Genomic DNA, 15,116 nt, shown 5'->3' on the forward strand with positions numbered 1-15,116 from the left:
ATTTCGGGGAGTTGGAGCCTTTGTCTCTGTGCGTGGCTTTGTTAGGTTTTCAGGCCAACACAGACATGAGCAATTTTAATTAATAGGCAAAGTGACTCAACCAATCCAAAGCACTGCCGAGGGGTTTGGGAAACTCATGGCCACGTGACCTAGTGAAAACTCAGGACAGACAGCTCCAGGGATGAGAGTGCAGGTTTCAGGGGGATGGGGAAGGCCGACCCAGGAAATGCGACGGGGGCTTCCAAGGTGAAGGAGGGAAAGTGCTGCGTACTTCTGCGGCGAAGAGCAACGTGACTGTGAGCGCGGGCTCCGCCCGCAGCGCGCCCCGCGCGCAACGGCGCGGCCACTACGCATGCTCCACTGGCGCGCCCTTCCGCCACGCTCGACTGTGGGCCGTCGGGGCCCCCGTAGAAGCCGGACTGCGCCCGCCCTGGCCGTGTGACCCGGAAGGGAGCTGCTGAGGAGGCGGGGCCAGGACGGCGGGACCGGCCGCCTGCTCCCAGCGAGGGCCAAGCCGGGCGGTGGGAGGTGAGAGGAGGGTCCTGCGGCGACCCGGTCCCTGCCGCGTCCCCCTCCCGCTCCCTGACTCGCTCTCCGTGGGGCTGATGACGGGAGCCAGGTCTTTTCTCCGAGATTCGCCCGGTCCTGTCAGCCTCCGCGGACCGCACCCCCCCTCCTCACCCCGCCCCGAAAGCCGTTCCGCTGCCCTTTGGCCTCCCCCGGCACCGCTGATGGTCTGCAAGCTTGGGTCTGACCTTACTACCTGCTTCTACCTGCTGTCTCATCCCCAGCTCCAGACCTCACCTCCACACCTCAGTTTACTGCTCCTGTTCTAGGCCCATGATAGTTCCCCCTCTCCCCCCCCACCATTTAGGCCTATCAGTTGTTTTACTTCACCCTGCTCATCGGTTGTCCACTGCCACATCACCGATTACCTCCCGGTCTTGCACCCCTCCCCATGCTACCCGGACCCCTGCCCCCATCGAGGTCCACATCCCATGTTTCCTCTCCTCTTCACACCTTTCTTCTGTCATCTTTTATCTCCCCATTCCTACTCTCACCACTCCCCAGTTACCCCCATATTGCTACATACCACACATACCTTTTCCTGATCACCAGCATAGCCGTCTTCCTATTCCCATTTATCATTTTCCGGCTTAATAACTCGATTTATCTGAGGACTGCCCCTCCCTTCTCCAGCTAAGAATAATGATATTAGATTGTGTTTAGGGAGCTCTCACTGTGTGCTAGCGGCTATTTTAGGTGGTCTACGTACATGATCTTCCTCAGTTGTTTACAACTTTACAGTACCCTCACCATGTTGCAGAGGAGGAAACTGAGGCTCAGTGGTGAAGTAACTTGTCCAAAAGTACTCTCGGAGTAAGTCAAGGAGCCAGAATTCAGAGTCACACCTGAGTCTCACCTGTGCTATATTGCCTCTCTAACATCTTCACCATCTCCTGACCTCATCTCTTGCCCTTCAGCTGCATGATTACCACCTCCCTATATATCTACCTGACTTAGACCCTCACCAGACATACAACTTATGTGCCAGGTGGAACCTGGTCTTTTTTCCTATAATTTTATCTGGCCCCCTCAGCCCCTCTCTTGCTCACAATACGCTGGTACACTTACCCCATCCAGCCATCCGGATGTGGGGGCCCACCGCCCAGCCTTCTTTCCTTTCCATTCTCTCTGCCATGGCCCACTCCTTTATATGTGCATTCCAGCTTTACGCTATCATTTTTACTCCCTGTCCTGCCTCTCCTCCACCCTGCCTTTCCTCATTTGTTCTGACTCCACTGTCCCCCATGCAGCTGTCCTGCCTGCTTACCCCTGTTACCCTTCTAAGCCTTGATCTGTATCCCTCGGCCATCCTGCTCTTCTGTCCTACCTAGCTGTCACTCTTTTTGTGACCTCCTTGTTCTTACCCTCTTTCATAACCTCTTCCATTTCTTAACCCCCTTCATTTCATCCTCTTGCCATTTCCACTGCATTCTCCTTCCTTCTAAATCCCCAGATGTATTCAAGTTATGTATTCTGTCTCATTCTTGGCTTTTTCTCGTTGGTCTGTAAATTCCATCATGCAGCCTACCAGTCACCCTGCACCTGATCTGTGTCTCAAGGTTCCGTCCCCTCCATGTAGTCTTTTCCCTTGCCCTCATTGCCTTTATCTTTCTCCTTCTGTGTCCCAGGAGGTCAGGATGGTGGGGGAACGGCGCGCCGGGGACCTCATGGTGCCCTTGGGGCCCCGGCTGCAAGCATATCCTGAAGAGCTTATTCGACAGCGGCCTGGGCATGATGGGCATCCTGAATACCTGATCCGATGGAGTGTTCTGAAGTGTGGGGAAGTGGGCAGAGTGGGTGTGGAAGAGGGCAAGACAGAGCACATCCTCATGTGGCTGTCAGCCCCCGAAGTCTACGCCAACTGCCCCATGCTGTTAGGTGAGCGGGCACTATCTAAGAGACCTCAGCATGAACCAGCTGGGGGCTCAGGAAGCTTTCCCCGAGATCCAGGAGGTCTGGATGACACAGCAATGGGAGAGATGGAGGCTGATGTGCGGGCGCTGGTGCGCAGGGCTGCCAGGCAGCTGGCAGAAGGTGGGACCTCGAGCCTCACAGCTGCTGTGCTCCACACCATCCATGTGCTCAGTGCCTATGCCAGCATCGGGTCCCTCACTGGGGTCTTCAGGGAGACGGGAGCCCTGGACCTGCTCATGCACATGTTATGCAACCCTGAGCCTCAGATCCGTCGGAGTGCGGGCAAGATGCTACAGGCTCTCGCAGCCCACGATGCTGGTAAGAGCCAGGGGAAGAAGGAAAGCACTGGAGAGAATGGGGCCACAGGAGTAAGAACAGAAAGAGGAGGGATTTCCCAACTCTGGAAGAACACCTAGCATTTGGTGAATACCAATTTATTGCCAAAAAAAAAAGTATAGATTAATAAACTATGACAGTTATATAAATAGAATAAAATAATAGTACCCAGTTCATCTGTCCATTCTCAGTGCAGTGGCAGAGAAGAGAATAGGATAGTTTATATTTTTAAACGGTAGGTTGAGATTTATTCGTTGATTGTGAAATCAGGTTGGTGGGTTACAACCAACATTTTTTTTAATGTAAAATAACTAGCAGGTAGCATAAGGTAAGTTTTGTAGCATTAAATGTATGTTTCAGTTGTACTTGGGTATGTTTGTGTCGGGTTACCATGTAAAATCTATACCTTACCATGAACCTCAGTCACAAAGAAGTTTGAAAACCTCTAGGGTAGGGGATAGATAGTCTAGGAGAGGCAGGGGAAAGTCTTGGGGATTGAGGAGAAGATACAGATTGGGTGTGGATTACAGGGAGTCGGGCTCACGTCCTTCTGTCACTGAGCCAACAAGATGGCATCGAGCAGCACATGGATTTTGACAGCCGCTATACTTTGCTGGAGCTGTTTGCAGAGACCACCTCCTCTGAGGAACACTGCATGGCCTTTGAGGGCATTCATCTGCCTCAGGTACTCTGGCAGCTATGGGGGAAATGCCGTGTACAAGGCCAAGGGCATCACTCCTGAAAGCGTGGTTCAGGATTATGCATCAGCACCAGAGCCACTTGGGGAGCTTGCTAAAATGAAGGGTCACGCTTGCTCCCCCACTCAGAATTTCTGAGATTAGAACCCAGGAATCTCTTTTAAGACACTGCTTGTGTGTTCTATAAATCACAGTTTGAGACCTTCTCAGAGTGTGGGGCTAGGCGTTCATGTTTCTCTGTAGAGGATGATATTATGGGGAAAGGAGAGGGGCTGAAGCTGGGAGAAGATGAACCTACACCACAGACTGTGTCCTACAGATCCCAGGAAAGCTGCTCTTCTCCCTGGTGAAACGCTACCTATGTGTCACCTCTCTGCTGGATCAGCTGAATAACAGCCCAGAGCCAGGGGCTGGAGACCGAGGCTCCCTGTCCTCAAGGGAATTCGGCCGGGAGAAAAGCCGGGGGCAGCGGGAACTGGAGTTCAGTATGGCTGTGGGCAACCTCATCTCCGAGCTGGTGCGGAGCATGGGCTGGGCCCGGAACCTCAGTGAACAGAGCACGTTGCCACCGCGGCCTGCCCGCTCCATCTTTCAGCCCTGCATTTCAGGCCCTAGCCTTTTGCTCCCCACCATGGTTGCCGCCCCCAGAAGGCAAGAGCGGGCCTTCCGCCAACGCTCTGAATTCTCAAGCCGCTGTGGCTATGGTGAGTACGTGCGAGAGACGCTGCAGGCCGGGATGCGAGTGCGCATGCTGGAGGACTACGAGGAGGTCAGTGCTGGGGACGAGGGCGAGTTCCGTCAGAGCAACAACGGCGTGCCCCCCGTGCAGGTGAGCGAGGGCGTGTGGGGGACGCTGGTGGGGATCTAGCTGGGGGAGCATAACTGGGGCTGCGGTGCAGGGGGCTCTGGCAGGCCACCCCGGGAGAAAAACCCCGTGGGGATTGCAGTGGTTAAAGGGGGTCAGCAGGTGAGAAGGGCTTGGGAAAATTTTGAGGGCTGAGAAAATGGGGTGGGCTGTGAGGTCAAGCAGAGACCCACACCCAGGAAGCAGAGCTGTTGCATGGAGACACTCCCTGCACCTGCACCCGTGGAGTTGGTTAGGAGGGAGTGTCAGAGCAGAGGCCATCAGGGTTAGGAGGAGGTGAGTGGCAGGGCCCACCCCATAGGGGAAGGGAGCCTTTTGCTATATGGAGGCTTTTCCGAGCCTAGCCAGCTGTGCATCTGAGGACCGTGTGCCCCGGCTCTGGGCCCAGCCTTGTCCTCTTGAGCCTGCACCACCCAGGGCTCAGAAGCCTGTTCTTTGCCTGTTTCTTCCTCCCTCCATACAGGTCTTCTGGCAGTCAACGGGCCGCACCTACTGGGTGCACTGGCACATGCTGGAGATCCTGGGCCCTGAGGAAGCTGCTGAGGATGCGGCTTCAGGAGCTGTGGAAAAGGGGGCAGGGGCTCCTCTGCTGGGCACAGGTGAGCCTTGGAGGGCAATGGACAGCATGTCTCTGAACAGAGGAGCATGACTGGGATGCAGCCACTCCTGAGCAGGAGCTGCCCCAGAGATTCAGAAATGCCCTCTTTTCCCATTGGATGATGGTACCCCTGTTCCTGTATCCTTAGTGCTTCCCTCCTGGGACTGGAAACCTGTGGATGGGCTCTACTCTTTGCCATACCTCCAGCCCGAGCCCCAGAAGAATGAGCAGTTGGGATACCTGACCCAGGCCGAGTGGTGGGAGCTGCTCTTCTTCATCAAGAAGCTGGACATATGTGAGCAGCAGCCAATTTTCCAGAATCTTCGGGAGAACCTGGATGAGGTATCATAGGCCTGAGATACTTGGGTTTGGAGTGGGTTTGGAGGTGGGGTTCTCTAAAGGAGTTCTAGATAAGGGGGTGTTTAGGGGGAGGCTGGAGCTGGAGATTAGAGAGTATGAGGGGGGCCTGCTAGGGAAGGAGACAAGTGCTGTGAGGTCTGGTATGCAAGGCATGGTGGGAGGCGGCCACCTTCTCTATTTGTGTCCCCAAGACCTTCGCATCTGCTTGTCCCTGAAATGCGTACCCTCTTCTGTTGACAGACCCTGGGTGACAAGGCCCTGGGTGACCTCTCTGTACCTGTGGAGATCGCTGAGGGTCTGCTGCAGGTGCTCAGCAGTCGGTTTGAGGGCAGCACCCTCAGTGACCTGCTCAACTCCCAAATCTACACCAAGTATGGGATGCTGCCCGATGAACTAAGCATCTCGTCCTCTTTACGAAGTCACTCCTGTACCCCAGATCCAGAAGAGGAGTCCAAGTCAGAGGCCAACTTCTCAGAAGAAGAGACTGAGTCGCCCAAAGCAAAAGCTGAGCCCCCAAAGACAGATTCAGAACCTGCCAAGGGAAAAACTGAGCCCCCCGTGGCACAGAGTGATTCACAGCTGTTTAACCAGCTTCTGGTGATGGAGGGGATTGCTCTGCCCCCTGAGATGAAGGAGGCAGCCAGTGGTGAGTCAGGTGCTGGGGGAGGAGGGCAAAGAAGTTGGAGCAAGTCCTGGCCTCCAAGAAATAGGGTAGAGGAGAGCTGTGGACTAAGGTTGCTGTTGCATGGGAAAATGCTCTGGAAGCATGCATCCATTTTCCTTCCTTTGACCTTGAGTATATCTCTAACCAATCACTGCTCCCTTCATATACCTGGAAAAGGAGGCTCCGCTTTCCAGAATATCTTCATCTTCAGTGTTTGGCTATTGAATCTCTCACACAGAATTGGAAAAGCTCTGAATGCAAAGCTACAGGAATGAATAATGTATTAGAATATTATTAGAATAGCTGGGCTTGACCTTTAAAGACTTCCAACTTGGAGGAGCCTCAATTTTTTTTAAGCCACTACCTTTCCCTCACCAATTTCAGAAATGGCTAGAGGCTTGCGGGGTCCTGGTCCGCGCAGCTCCCTGGATCAGCATGTGGCAGAGGTCGTGGCCACTGTGCAGATATCCAGCTTGGACACAAACCTGCAGCTTTCAGGGCTCTATGCCCTCTCTCAGGCTGTGGAGGAGGTCACTGAGCGGGACCACCCTCTGGTCCGTCCCGACAGATCCCTGAGGTTAGTTAGAATGGTGGGGGGGGGGGTTGTTTAAGCTGCCATAGTGGGAGGATGTAGGGTGGGAAGGAGCTATATCAGGAATTTGAAAGGCTGAGGGTGAAAGAAGGGTCGGCCTGAGGAGTAGCTGAGCAGAAGGATGCCGTATTATAACAGAATATTATAACATCCTTGGAGGTCTTATTCTGTGCCAGGCTCTGTGCTTAAAGTTTTACATGTGTTCTCTCATTAAATCCTCCTGTTTTCTTTCCTGAGGAAGAGTTGATGCTACGCACTTATGCCATTGTATGGGTGAGGAAACGGAAGTATAGAAAATTTAACTCTCAGGTTTTTTTAATACACAAATACATTCTCATTTTAAAAGATCTGAAGAATGTAAAAGAGCATAGAAGGAAAAGACAGAGTCCCTTTTTGCCAACTGTTGTCAGTCTGCTGTGGATTCTTCAGACCTTCCACAGATTTACGTTTGTCAGTGTGTTTGAAAATTGAACATTTTCTGAGTTTGTGTTTAAATCTGTGTAATCACGCTACATGTTTCTACAACTTTCCCCCCACACTCAGTATGTCTGAGAGGGCTCTCCATGTCCATCCACATAGAGATGCTTCATTACTCTCACTGCTGCGTAGGACTTTGCAATAGGATTATCTCCAAGTTCAAGTACAGTGTTCTACTGGATCTGTTTTCCTCACGTCTGCCAACACTGGATATTATAATTTTTTTTTTTTTTTTACTCTATCAGATTGGCAGAATTTTAAACGATTGGTATCTTTGTTTTAATTTCTTAGTGCTGGTAAGTTAAGCATATTTGCATGTATTTGTTGTGTTTCTTCTTGTATAAGTAATCTGTTCTTATTCTTTGGCCATTTTCTTACTGGGTCTTTGTTTTTTTTCTTACTGATTCGTAGGCAATCTGGATATTAATCTGTTACTTACGTTTCATATATCTTGCTGTTTTTTTTTCAAAACCATATTAACTCTTTCCTGAATACGAAATAATATATGCCTCCTATAAAAAAATTAGAAAATTATGAAGATAAAAATAATCTGAAAGCCCTTTGCAGAGAGAGTCACTGTTAACATTTGGTAAACGTCCTTACTTATATTTCTATATCCATTCATATATATGACTTATGTGGTATTAACTTGTTTATAATAAATTGTGGCTACAGAAAGGGATTTATATCTGAAGCACATTTGATTCATGTTGTTGTCATCATAAAGCTCATGAGAAAAGACAAATAAAGACAGAACTTTCCCAGGCCACCTCCTCAAGATGCATCTCTCTCACTGTGGAGAAAGATAATTCCAGTTTTTTCCTTCTTAACGGTGCTCATTGTGATCTAGGGACTCTGGAGCACTTCTTCCTTCCCTTCAGATCAGCATTTCTGTAGGACTCTCTCTCCCTCACATTGCTTCTCTCTTAACTTTGTAGACAGCGTCTTTCATTGTGCTAAAGTTTTAGAATTTTAGGTTAGAATGTTTTTAAACTTTTTAATGGCTTCTAGGTTTTGAGTAGGTCTGTCCTATTCTAGGATTATAAAAAATATTTCCCTTTATTTTCTAAACATTTTAAAATCTGTTTGCAGTGTCCTTATGCTGATGGAAGGAGGCAGAGTCCCAGCTATAACTGTTTCAGGTGTTTCTACCTCATGGGTTGCATGGCCTTTGCTGTTCTCACTGGCTGGGATGCCACCCTTATCTAGCGATCCATATCTGCCCTCTGTCATTTCTTAGAGTTTTAATTTTCACGAGTTTATATTTTGATAACTAGCACACAAGTCTACCACTCTCTTTCTAAACATTTCTTGACTGTTCTTACGTATTTTCTCATCCTGTGCCTGAGTCTACCTGTCCCGTGTTTCGTGAAAAAACTTTTAGGCATTGTGATTAGAATTACATTGAATTTTTAGATTTATGTGCAAAGGTGAGCCAGAGTTTGTAACCATTTTGCCCTATGGCCTCCTTCACGTGGCGAGGGGCCAGAGGCGGTCAGCCTGCAGAGGAGAGGGGCTGAGGAGAAGAGCAGGTTGGAGAGGGGTGGGGGGGGGGTGGGTCTTGGTGGAGAGGGTTGGGCAGGGAGTCAGGTGTGACTTTTGGGATGGGGAACTCCAATGTCTCTTCTCTCTAAGAGAGAAGCTAGTGAAGACGCTGGTGGAGCTGCTGACCAACCAGGTGGGAGAGAAGATGGTGGTGGTGCTGGCCCTGCGCCTCCTCTACCTGCTCATGACGAAGCATGAGTGGCGCCCACTCTTTGCCAGGGAGGGTGGCATCTACGCTGTGCTGGTTTGCATGCAAGAATATAAGACTTCAGTCCTGGTGCAGCAGGCGGGGCTGGCGGTGAGTGGACTGGGCCTGGCGGGAGAGAACGATGGGCAAGAGGGGCAGGCTGGGGGCTGCTGATCTTGAGGAGGTGCTGGTCTGAGGAGGAGATTTAGACCAGGGAAGAGACCTTGGGACAGAAAGACGCACGGGGGTTGAAGGTTCCAGCTGGACAGTCTTGGAGATTGAGTGAGTGTTTAGAGAAAGGGAGAAGGGTGTTTTTAAGAATGACTCCCAGGTTTAAAACTGAGCAGCAGAGGGGGTGCGGAGGCCATTTACTCAGTAGGGGAATGTGGGAGGAGGAAGAAGTAGGGGGAGAAGATCCAGAGTTGAGTTTTTGGGTTTGTTGCATTTCCTATGTCTTTTGAGTTACAGTTAAGTGTTTGGTTAGAGACTAACTTTCTTCATGTGACAAAGTAATTTTTTACCCTTTGATCCGAGTGGTACCCTTATGTAGAAAATACCCCCTGGCCAGATGTGGGAGCCTTGCCACCCGGGGCCTACAGGATGGGGAAAGGTGGCCCCGTTCAGGGACTTCCTGACTACCCCAGACACAGTGCTGGCTGGTAGGAGGTGTGGGCAGGGTATGCTCTGTATAGCCTGGGGTCCCTGAGGGGATGGGTAGGCCTCATCCAGATCAGTTCTGAGACTGGATTCCAACAGTGTAATGGCAACAGCACAGACAGGAACACAGGTCCCCTTAGAGCTGGCTGTTCCAGGGTGAGGCCGGGAGGCTGTTTCCTGTAAGGGGCCAGCTAGGTGCTGCTCCTCTGAAGAGCAGCCGGGCATTCATGTCTAGGCCGTGTTTGCTCAAAGAATGCCTTAACCCTTTCAGATTGCATGGCCAAAATACAACATTTGCCCATAAATTCAAACTCTTGCCCCGTAGCAGAATTGCATCATCTTGTTTATAACTTCAGGTTTATGGAATTCAGCTAATTGGGGGGGGCGGGTAACGAAAGGGAGAAAGCCTCATTATGAGGCTTATTAGCCTATGCATGGAGGGTTCAGGCCTTATAAGGGAGAGTGTCCTGAGAATTGGTTGTAATCTCCGTCCCTGGCGGGTTTCTTCTCAAGTGTCAACCCTTTCTCCAGGGACGGTAGCCTCCACTCTAATGGTATGGCAGTCATCTTAATTGAATTTTCTTTCTAGTACCAGCGAGCAAGTTCACCGATTCCAAGTATTTTTTCCTATAATTCCAACCGCTCTTCCTATGAGATAACCCAGGTAGTCTTGTTGAGGAAAGTTGACTACTGGCTCTGGAGGCCAAGAGACATAGGTTTGGGGGTGTCGGCCTATTGGTGGTAATTGAAGCTGTGGGAGCAGATGAGGTTGCCCAGGGAGAGAGTGCAGAGTAAGAAGGGGACAGGAACTTCTATGTTGAAGGATTAAGCAGAGGAACTCCAGAGAGGCAGGCCAGCCAGGAGGCTATGGAGTCTTGGGACTCGAGAGAAGGGAGGTTTTGCAAGGGGAGGGATGGTCCAGGGAAATGGAAGACAATGTCAAGGAAAGCCTATGAAGACAACTAGATGCTGTGACAGGTTCCCCCCACCCAGAGGAAGCTGCGGGAGGGGGTGGCCATGCCACTCGGCCTCGGTGCTGGCAAGTGAAGGGGCGGGCTGATTTTACTATTGAGCATCATTTTTTCCTCTGCTTTCTTTCCTTCTCTCTCTTTTTGTTTGTAGCGGTTGATATCCCATCACGACCTCTTCCGTCTCCTACTTGACCTATTTGCAAACAGCTCTGCCCCAAAGTTTGGAGTCGAGAATGAGGACTTGGCTCTCCTCTCTCTCTGCGTGGGGACCCTGCCCACAACTAACTGCTTCCACATCCCCGTTGCAGGCACTGAAGATGCTGGCCATTGCCAGCTCCTCGGAGATCCCCACTTTTGTTACTGGCCGAGACTCTCTCCACCCTTTGTTTGATGCCCAGATGACCAGAGAGATCTTCGCCAGCATCGACTCAGCTACCCGGCCAGGCGCTGAGAGCCTTCTCCTTACTGTCCCTGCAGCCGTGGTCCTGATGCTGAACACAGAGGGGTCAGGGCATCACCCTCCAAACTCCCGCTAAGCCCCAAGCCCCACTGCCGCCCCGCCCACATCTCATGGGCTTCACAGAAATTCCCTTTATGTTGTTACCTCTGGATGAAACGTCGCTGGCCCTCTCTGACTGTTGTTGGTAGAGGGGCCAAGTGATTGGGGGGAGGGAGATCCCCAGAGAGAGCAGTGGCACCCTGACCTTCCTTCCTGGGGTTGGGAGGAGTGACCTGAGGTCAGGGAGCTGAATGTCCTGGCCTCAGAGGGAACCCTGGAGCCCTTTCCTCCCTCCCCAGCCACAGTCCCCCTCCCCTCTGTACTTGCTTTCTGCTTCCATTGCGTTCACTCCCTTTCCATTTCTTCCCGGGATACCTCCCTCCTCCCAGGTGCTCCTCTGCAGTGAGAAATGGTCTGCTCCTGCTCAACCTGCTTCTGTGCAACCACCACACTCTGGGGGACCAGATTATAACCCGAGAGCTGAGGGACACCTTGTTCAGGCACTCCGGGATAGCACCGGGGACAGAGCCCATGCCTACCACACGCACCATCCTCATGATGCTCCTCAATCGCTACTCAGAGCCACCGGGCAGTCCTGAGCACACAGGTACCGTTGTGGAAGGGGTGGTTCTTCTGAGGAACCAGGCAGTGCTGGCCTGTTTACATACTAGCACCTTCCTGGAAAGACACGATGAACCTTCAGGAAATGAGTAAGGGTTTTGGCGTTTAAGTTAAATAGAACTTCCTGATCAAAAGGAGGAGACTCTAGAAGAGCTAAGGAAAATTATATATCTAGAGCCAGATATATGTAGGCGGGGCGCCTGGCTGGTGCAGACAGTAGAGCGTGCGACTCTTGATCTTGGGGTTGTAAGCTCCAGCCCCACGTTAGGTGTAGAGCTTACTTACAAATCAAATCTTTAAAGCCGCCATGCTAGGTGGTAGGGGGATGTAATTATAAAAGCTTATATTTATTGGCTGATGTAACAGCATAGCTACCATTTGATAATAACAGGTGATTGTATGACTATATGAGATTAAAAACGTCCGTGTTGAACATGACAGTGTTTGCCGTACTAAACTTTTTTCCAGATGCAGCTAGCTATATATTTGGGGCCAGAGAAGAAAATCCCCCACAGTTTGATACAAACTACAGACATCCTCCAAACAGGAGGAGAATTTGGGGGTGATTTTCTGGACCTGCTCAATTCTTGGTTTGACCAACTTGCATGACTCCTCTTCATACTTGTTTTTTTCCTCCCATGTGTCCGGGCAGCAGCACTGGAAACCCCTGGTGCCCAGGGCCAGGATGGGTCCCCTGAGCGCCTGATCCGATCCCTGGTGGGGGGCCCATCTGCAGAGCTCCTTCTGGGCTTGGAGCGGGTGCTGTGCCGTGAGGGCGGCCCAGGGGGTGCCGTGAGGCCCCTCCTCAAGCGCCTCCAGCAGGAGACCCAGCCCTTCCTCCTGTTGCTGAGGACTCTGGATGCCCCAGGGCCCAACAAAACTCTGCTGCTGACCGCACTGAGGTGAGGGGCCTCTTGGGGCACCCGTGTATCAGAGGCGAGTGGGGGCCCACAGACTACAGGGACTTCGCTTATTTCCATCCCCTCACCAGGATCATGACCCGGCTGCTGGATCACCCTGAGGCGATGGCCCTCCCCTGGCACGAGGTCTTGGAGCCCTGCCTCAACTGTCTCAGTGGCCCTAGCAGTGACTCTGAGGTACCAGAACCCTGGTGTGAGCGTGGGGGAGGGAAAGGCCGCATTTGGGGCACCAGCTACCTTGTGAGGCTCTGCAGGGCAAAGTGGCCTTTCTGGGTGGGTCTGAACAATGAGAGGGGTGGAGAGGAAGGAATGTCATCTGAGAGTCCTCAGAACTGGGGCCTTTGAAGTATAAATCTTTGGGCTGCAGCTGGATTTTAGATTCTGGGTTTAGGAGAAGCCCACACTCACCAGGCCAAACATTCCTGACTCTCCACCTTTCCGGATTTGTGCGTTGTGGACCAAGGCTCAGGCCCCAAGGTGGGCTGTTGAGAGAGCTTCGCCCTGGCAGGAAGAAGCATCCGAAGCTGTGCCCAGGCTCTGCCGGCTTGGGAGTCCCAGCACCCTACTGCTGTGTCCCAACCTTCTTTGGTACTCTCCTTTCCCTGCACTTTCCAGCTTCTCCAAAATCTCATCCACCACATTTGCTTTTCTAAACCCACCCCTCGTCCCTTCTGGGGACCGCCCTTTGTGTCCCATACGTTAATCTCTCTGGCTCTGGGCTCAGATTGTTCAGGAGCTGCTCTGCTTTCTGCATCGGCTGGCCTCAATGCATAAGGACTATGCTGTAGTTCTCTGCTGCCTGGGAGCCAAAGACGCCCTCTCCAAAGTCCTGGACAAGCACTCGGCTCAGCTGCTGCTGGCCTCTGAGCTTCGGGACCTGGTGACAGAGTGTGAGAAACATGCCCAGCTCTACAGTAACCTCACCTCCAGCATCCTGGCTGGCTGCATTCAGGTGAAGAGACTTGGGGAGCCAGAGCTGAGGGAGAACAAAAGCCAGAAGCAGGGGAAGGGGATTCCATGTGGGTCCCGGTTTGGCACAAGTGATAGCAAATCTGGGGCACTTGTTTCCCAACCGTTACCCCATGTGGTCCTGTTCTGCCAAAATGTGTGAAGAAAGGGTTTGAGTGTTTTGCTGCCCTTGGCTTGTTCGCCATACATGTTTCTCTATGTTCTTCATATTCTGCCTTCCTCCCCGTGCCGCTTCTCTCTGATGTTCCGACTGCAGATGGTGCTGGGCCAGATCGAAGACCACAGACGGACCCACCAGCCCATCAACATCCCCTTCTTTGACATATTCCTCAGGCATCTCTGCCAGGGTTTGTGCCCCCATCTGCTTCCTCCCGGCTCGCACCCCAGTATTTGTTCTCCCTGTCCCTTGCCTTTCTTCTCTCTCACCTACCGGGCTGTGACGGCCGCCCCTCCCCCCCTGCCCCCAGGCTCCAGTGTGGAAGTGAAGGAGGACAAGTGCTGGGAGAAGGTGGAGGTGTCCTCCAACCCGCACCGGGCCAGCAAGCTGACGGACCGCAACCCCAAGACCTACTGGGAGTCCAACGGCAGCACCGGCTCCCACTACATCACCTTGCACATGCACCGTGGTGTTCTTGTCAGGTAGGAACATGCCCACATGCGCATATACACGCGCGTGCGCGGCTATTTTGACACACCCCAGTACACATTCTCCAAGCGCCCACATACGCAACTTCTGTAAACCCGATGCATGAGGGACCCACTCAAACCCATTTTGTGCAGTGAACAGATAGACACATTGATCCGCATTCCTTGTGCAGTGTAGACATCCTCGTTCCCTGAGCCTGGTGACATGCTCCTCCCACAGGTGTCACTGCCCTGTGCATGGTGTTGAGGGAGATTGAGAACTTTCTCATTCACTCTTCCCATGGGTGCTTGTTTAATGTATACTCTGTGCCAGGCCCTGGGCCAGGGTCTGGGGCTATAAGGACAGTAAGATACGGTACCGTCTTCGGGTAACCTGTGGTCTTGTTAGGGAGCTAACCTGGAAAATCAGGAAGAGTAAGAAGAGGTGGCATGGACGCTGAGGCCAAGTGAGAGGCTAGAGAAGGCTTCCAGAAGGAAGGGTTAAATGAGCTGAGCTTTGAAATTAGCTACATAAAGAGAGGGCAGTGGCTAGTCCAGGCAGAGGGACAGCATATGTGCAAAATGGAAATAAGAAACACAACGACGTGTTTGAGGGAAGTTTAAGTGACTGTGTTTGGCTGGAATGTAGGGTGTGTGTTGTGAAATGGCAGGAGACAAAGCCAGAAAACTAGGCAGAGCCAGACCACAGAGAGTTTTGTGAACTAAGAAGTTTGAGCTTTATTCCGAAACTGGGGGAGCCACTGAAGGATTTTTAAGAAAAGAAGAGGCAAAACTAGATTTTTTTTATTATTGTTTAGAAAAGTTACCCTTGGGGTGCCTGGGTGGCTCAGTTGGTTAAGCATCTGCCTTTGGCTCAGGTCATGATCCCAGGATCCTGGGATCGAGCCCGCGTTGGGCTCCCTCCTCAGTGGGGAGTCTGCTTCTCCCTCTGCCTCTCCCCCTGCTTGTGCTCTCTCTCTCTGTCACATAAATAAATAAAATCTTAAAAAGAAAGAAAGAAAGAAAAAGAAAGAAAAGAGAAAGAGAAAGAA

The 15,116-nt window shown here is 51.7% G+C and overlaps 1 protein-coding gene across 2 annotated transcripts in view; it reads left to right on the forward strand.

Annotated features, from left to right (window-relative positions):
- Positions 1 to 389: 389 nt before the first annotated feature.
- The window catches only part of CUL9 (cullin 9), a 37,374-nt gene continuing 22,647 nt past the window's right edge, over positions 390 to 15,116 (forward strand). The window contains exons 1-16 of one of the 2 annotated variants that reach the window (XM_025890321.2): positions 390 to 528; positions 2,196 to 2,799; positions 3,348 to 3,502; positions 3,835 to 4,344; positions 4,844 to 4,979; positions 5,127 to 5,320; positions 5,579 to 5,984; positions 6,387 to 6,579; positions 8,707 to 8,914; positions 10,740 to 10,936; positions 11,320 to 11,537; positions 12,204 to 12,453; positions 12,543 to 12,648; positions 13,196 to 13,423; positions 13,697 to 13,787; positions 13,908 to 14,079. In XM_025890321.2, the coding sequence (XP_025746106.1) occupies positions 2,205 to 2,799; positions 3,348 to 3,502; positions 3,835 to 4,344; positions 4,844 to 4,979; positions 5,127 to 5,320; positions 5,579 to 5,984; positions 6,387 to 6,579; positions 8,707 to 8,914; positions 10,740 to 10,936; positions 11,320 to 11,537; positions 12,204 to 12,453; positions 12,543 to 12,648; positions 13,196 to 13,423; positions 13,697 to 13,787; positions 13,908 to 14,079 (3,659 nt within the window). In that variant the 5' untranslated portion in view covers positions 390 to 528; positions 2,196 to 2,204. The remainder of the gene's footprint in view (positions 529 to 2,195; positions 2,800 to 3,347; positions 3,503 to 3,834; positions 4,345 to 4,843; positions 4,980 to 5,126; positions 5,321 to 5,578; positions 5,985 to 6,386; positions 6,580 to 8,706; positions 8,915 to 10,739; positions 10,937 to 11,319; positions 11,538 to 12,203; positions 12,454 to 12,542; positions 12,649 to 13,195; positions 13,424 to 13,696; positions 13,788 to 13,907; positions 14,080 to 15,116) is intronic. The other variant, XM_025890322.2, reaches the window with a different exon arrangement.

This window comes from Callorhinus ursinus, unplaced genomic scaffold (assembly GCF_003265705.2).
Source record: "Callorhinus ursinus isolate GAN/ISIS: 27379988/994484 unplaced genomic scaffold, GSC_fseal_2.0 scaffold22, whole genome shotgun sequence".
Lineage (NCBI taxonomy): Eukaryota > Metazoa > Chordata > Mammalia > Carnivora > Otariidae > Callorhinus > Callorhinus ursinus.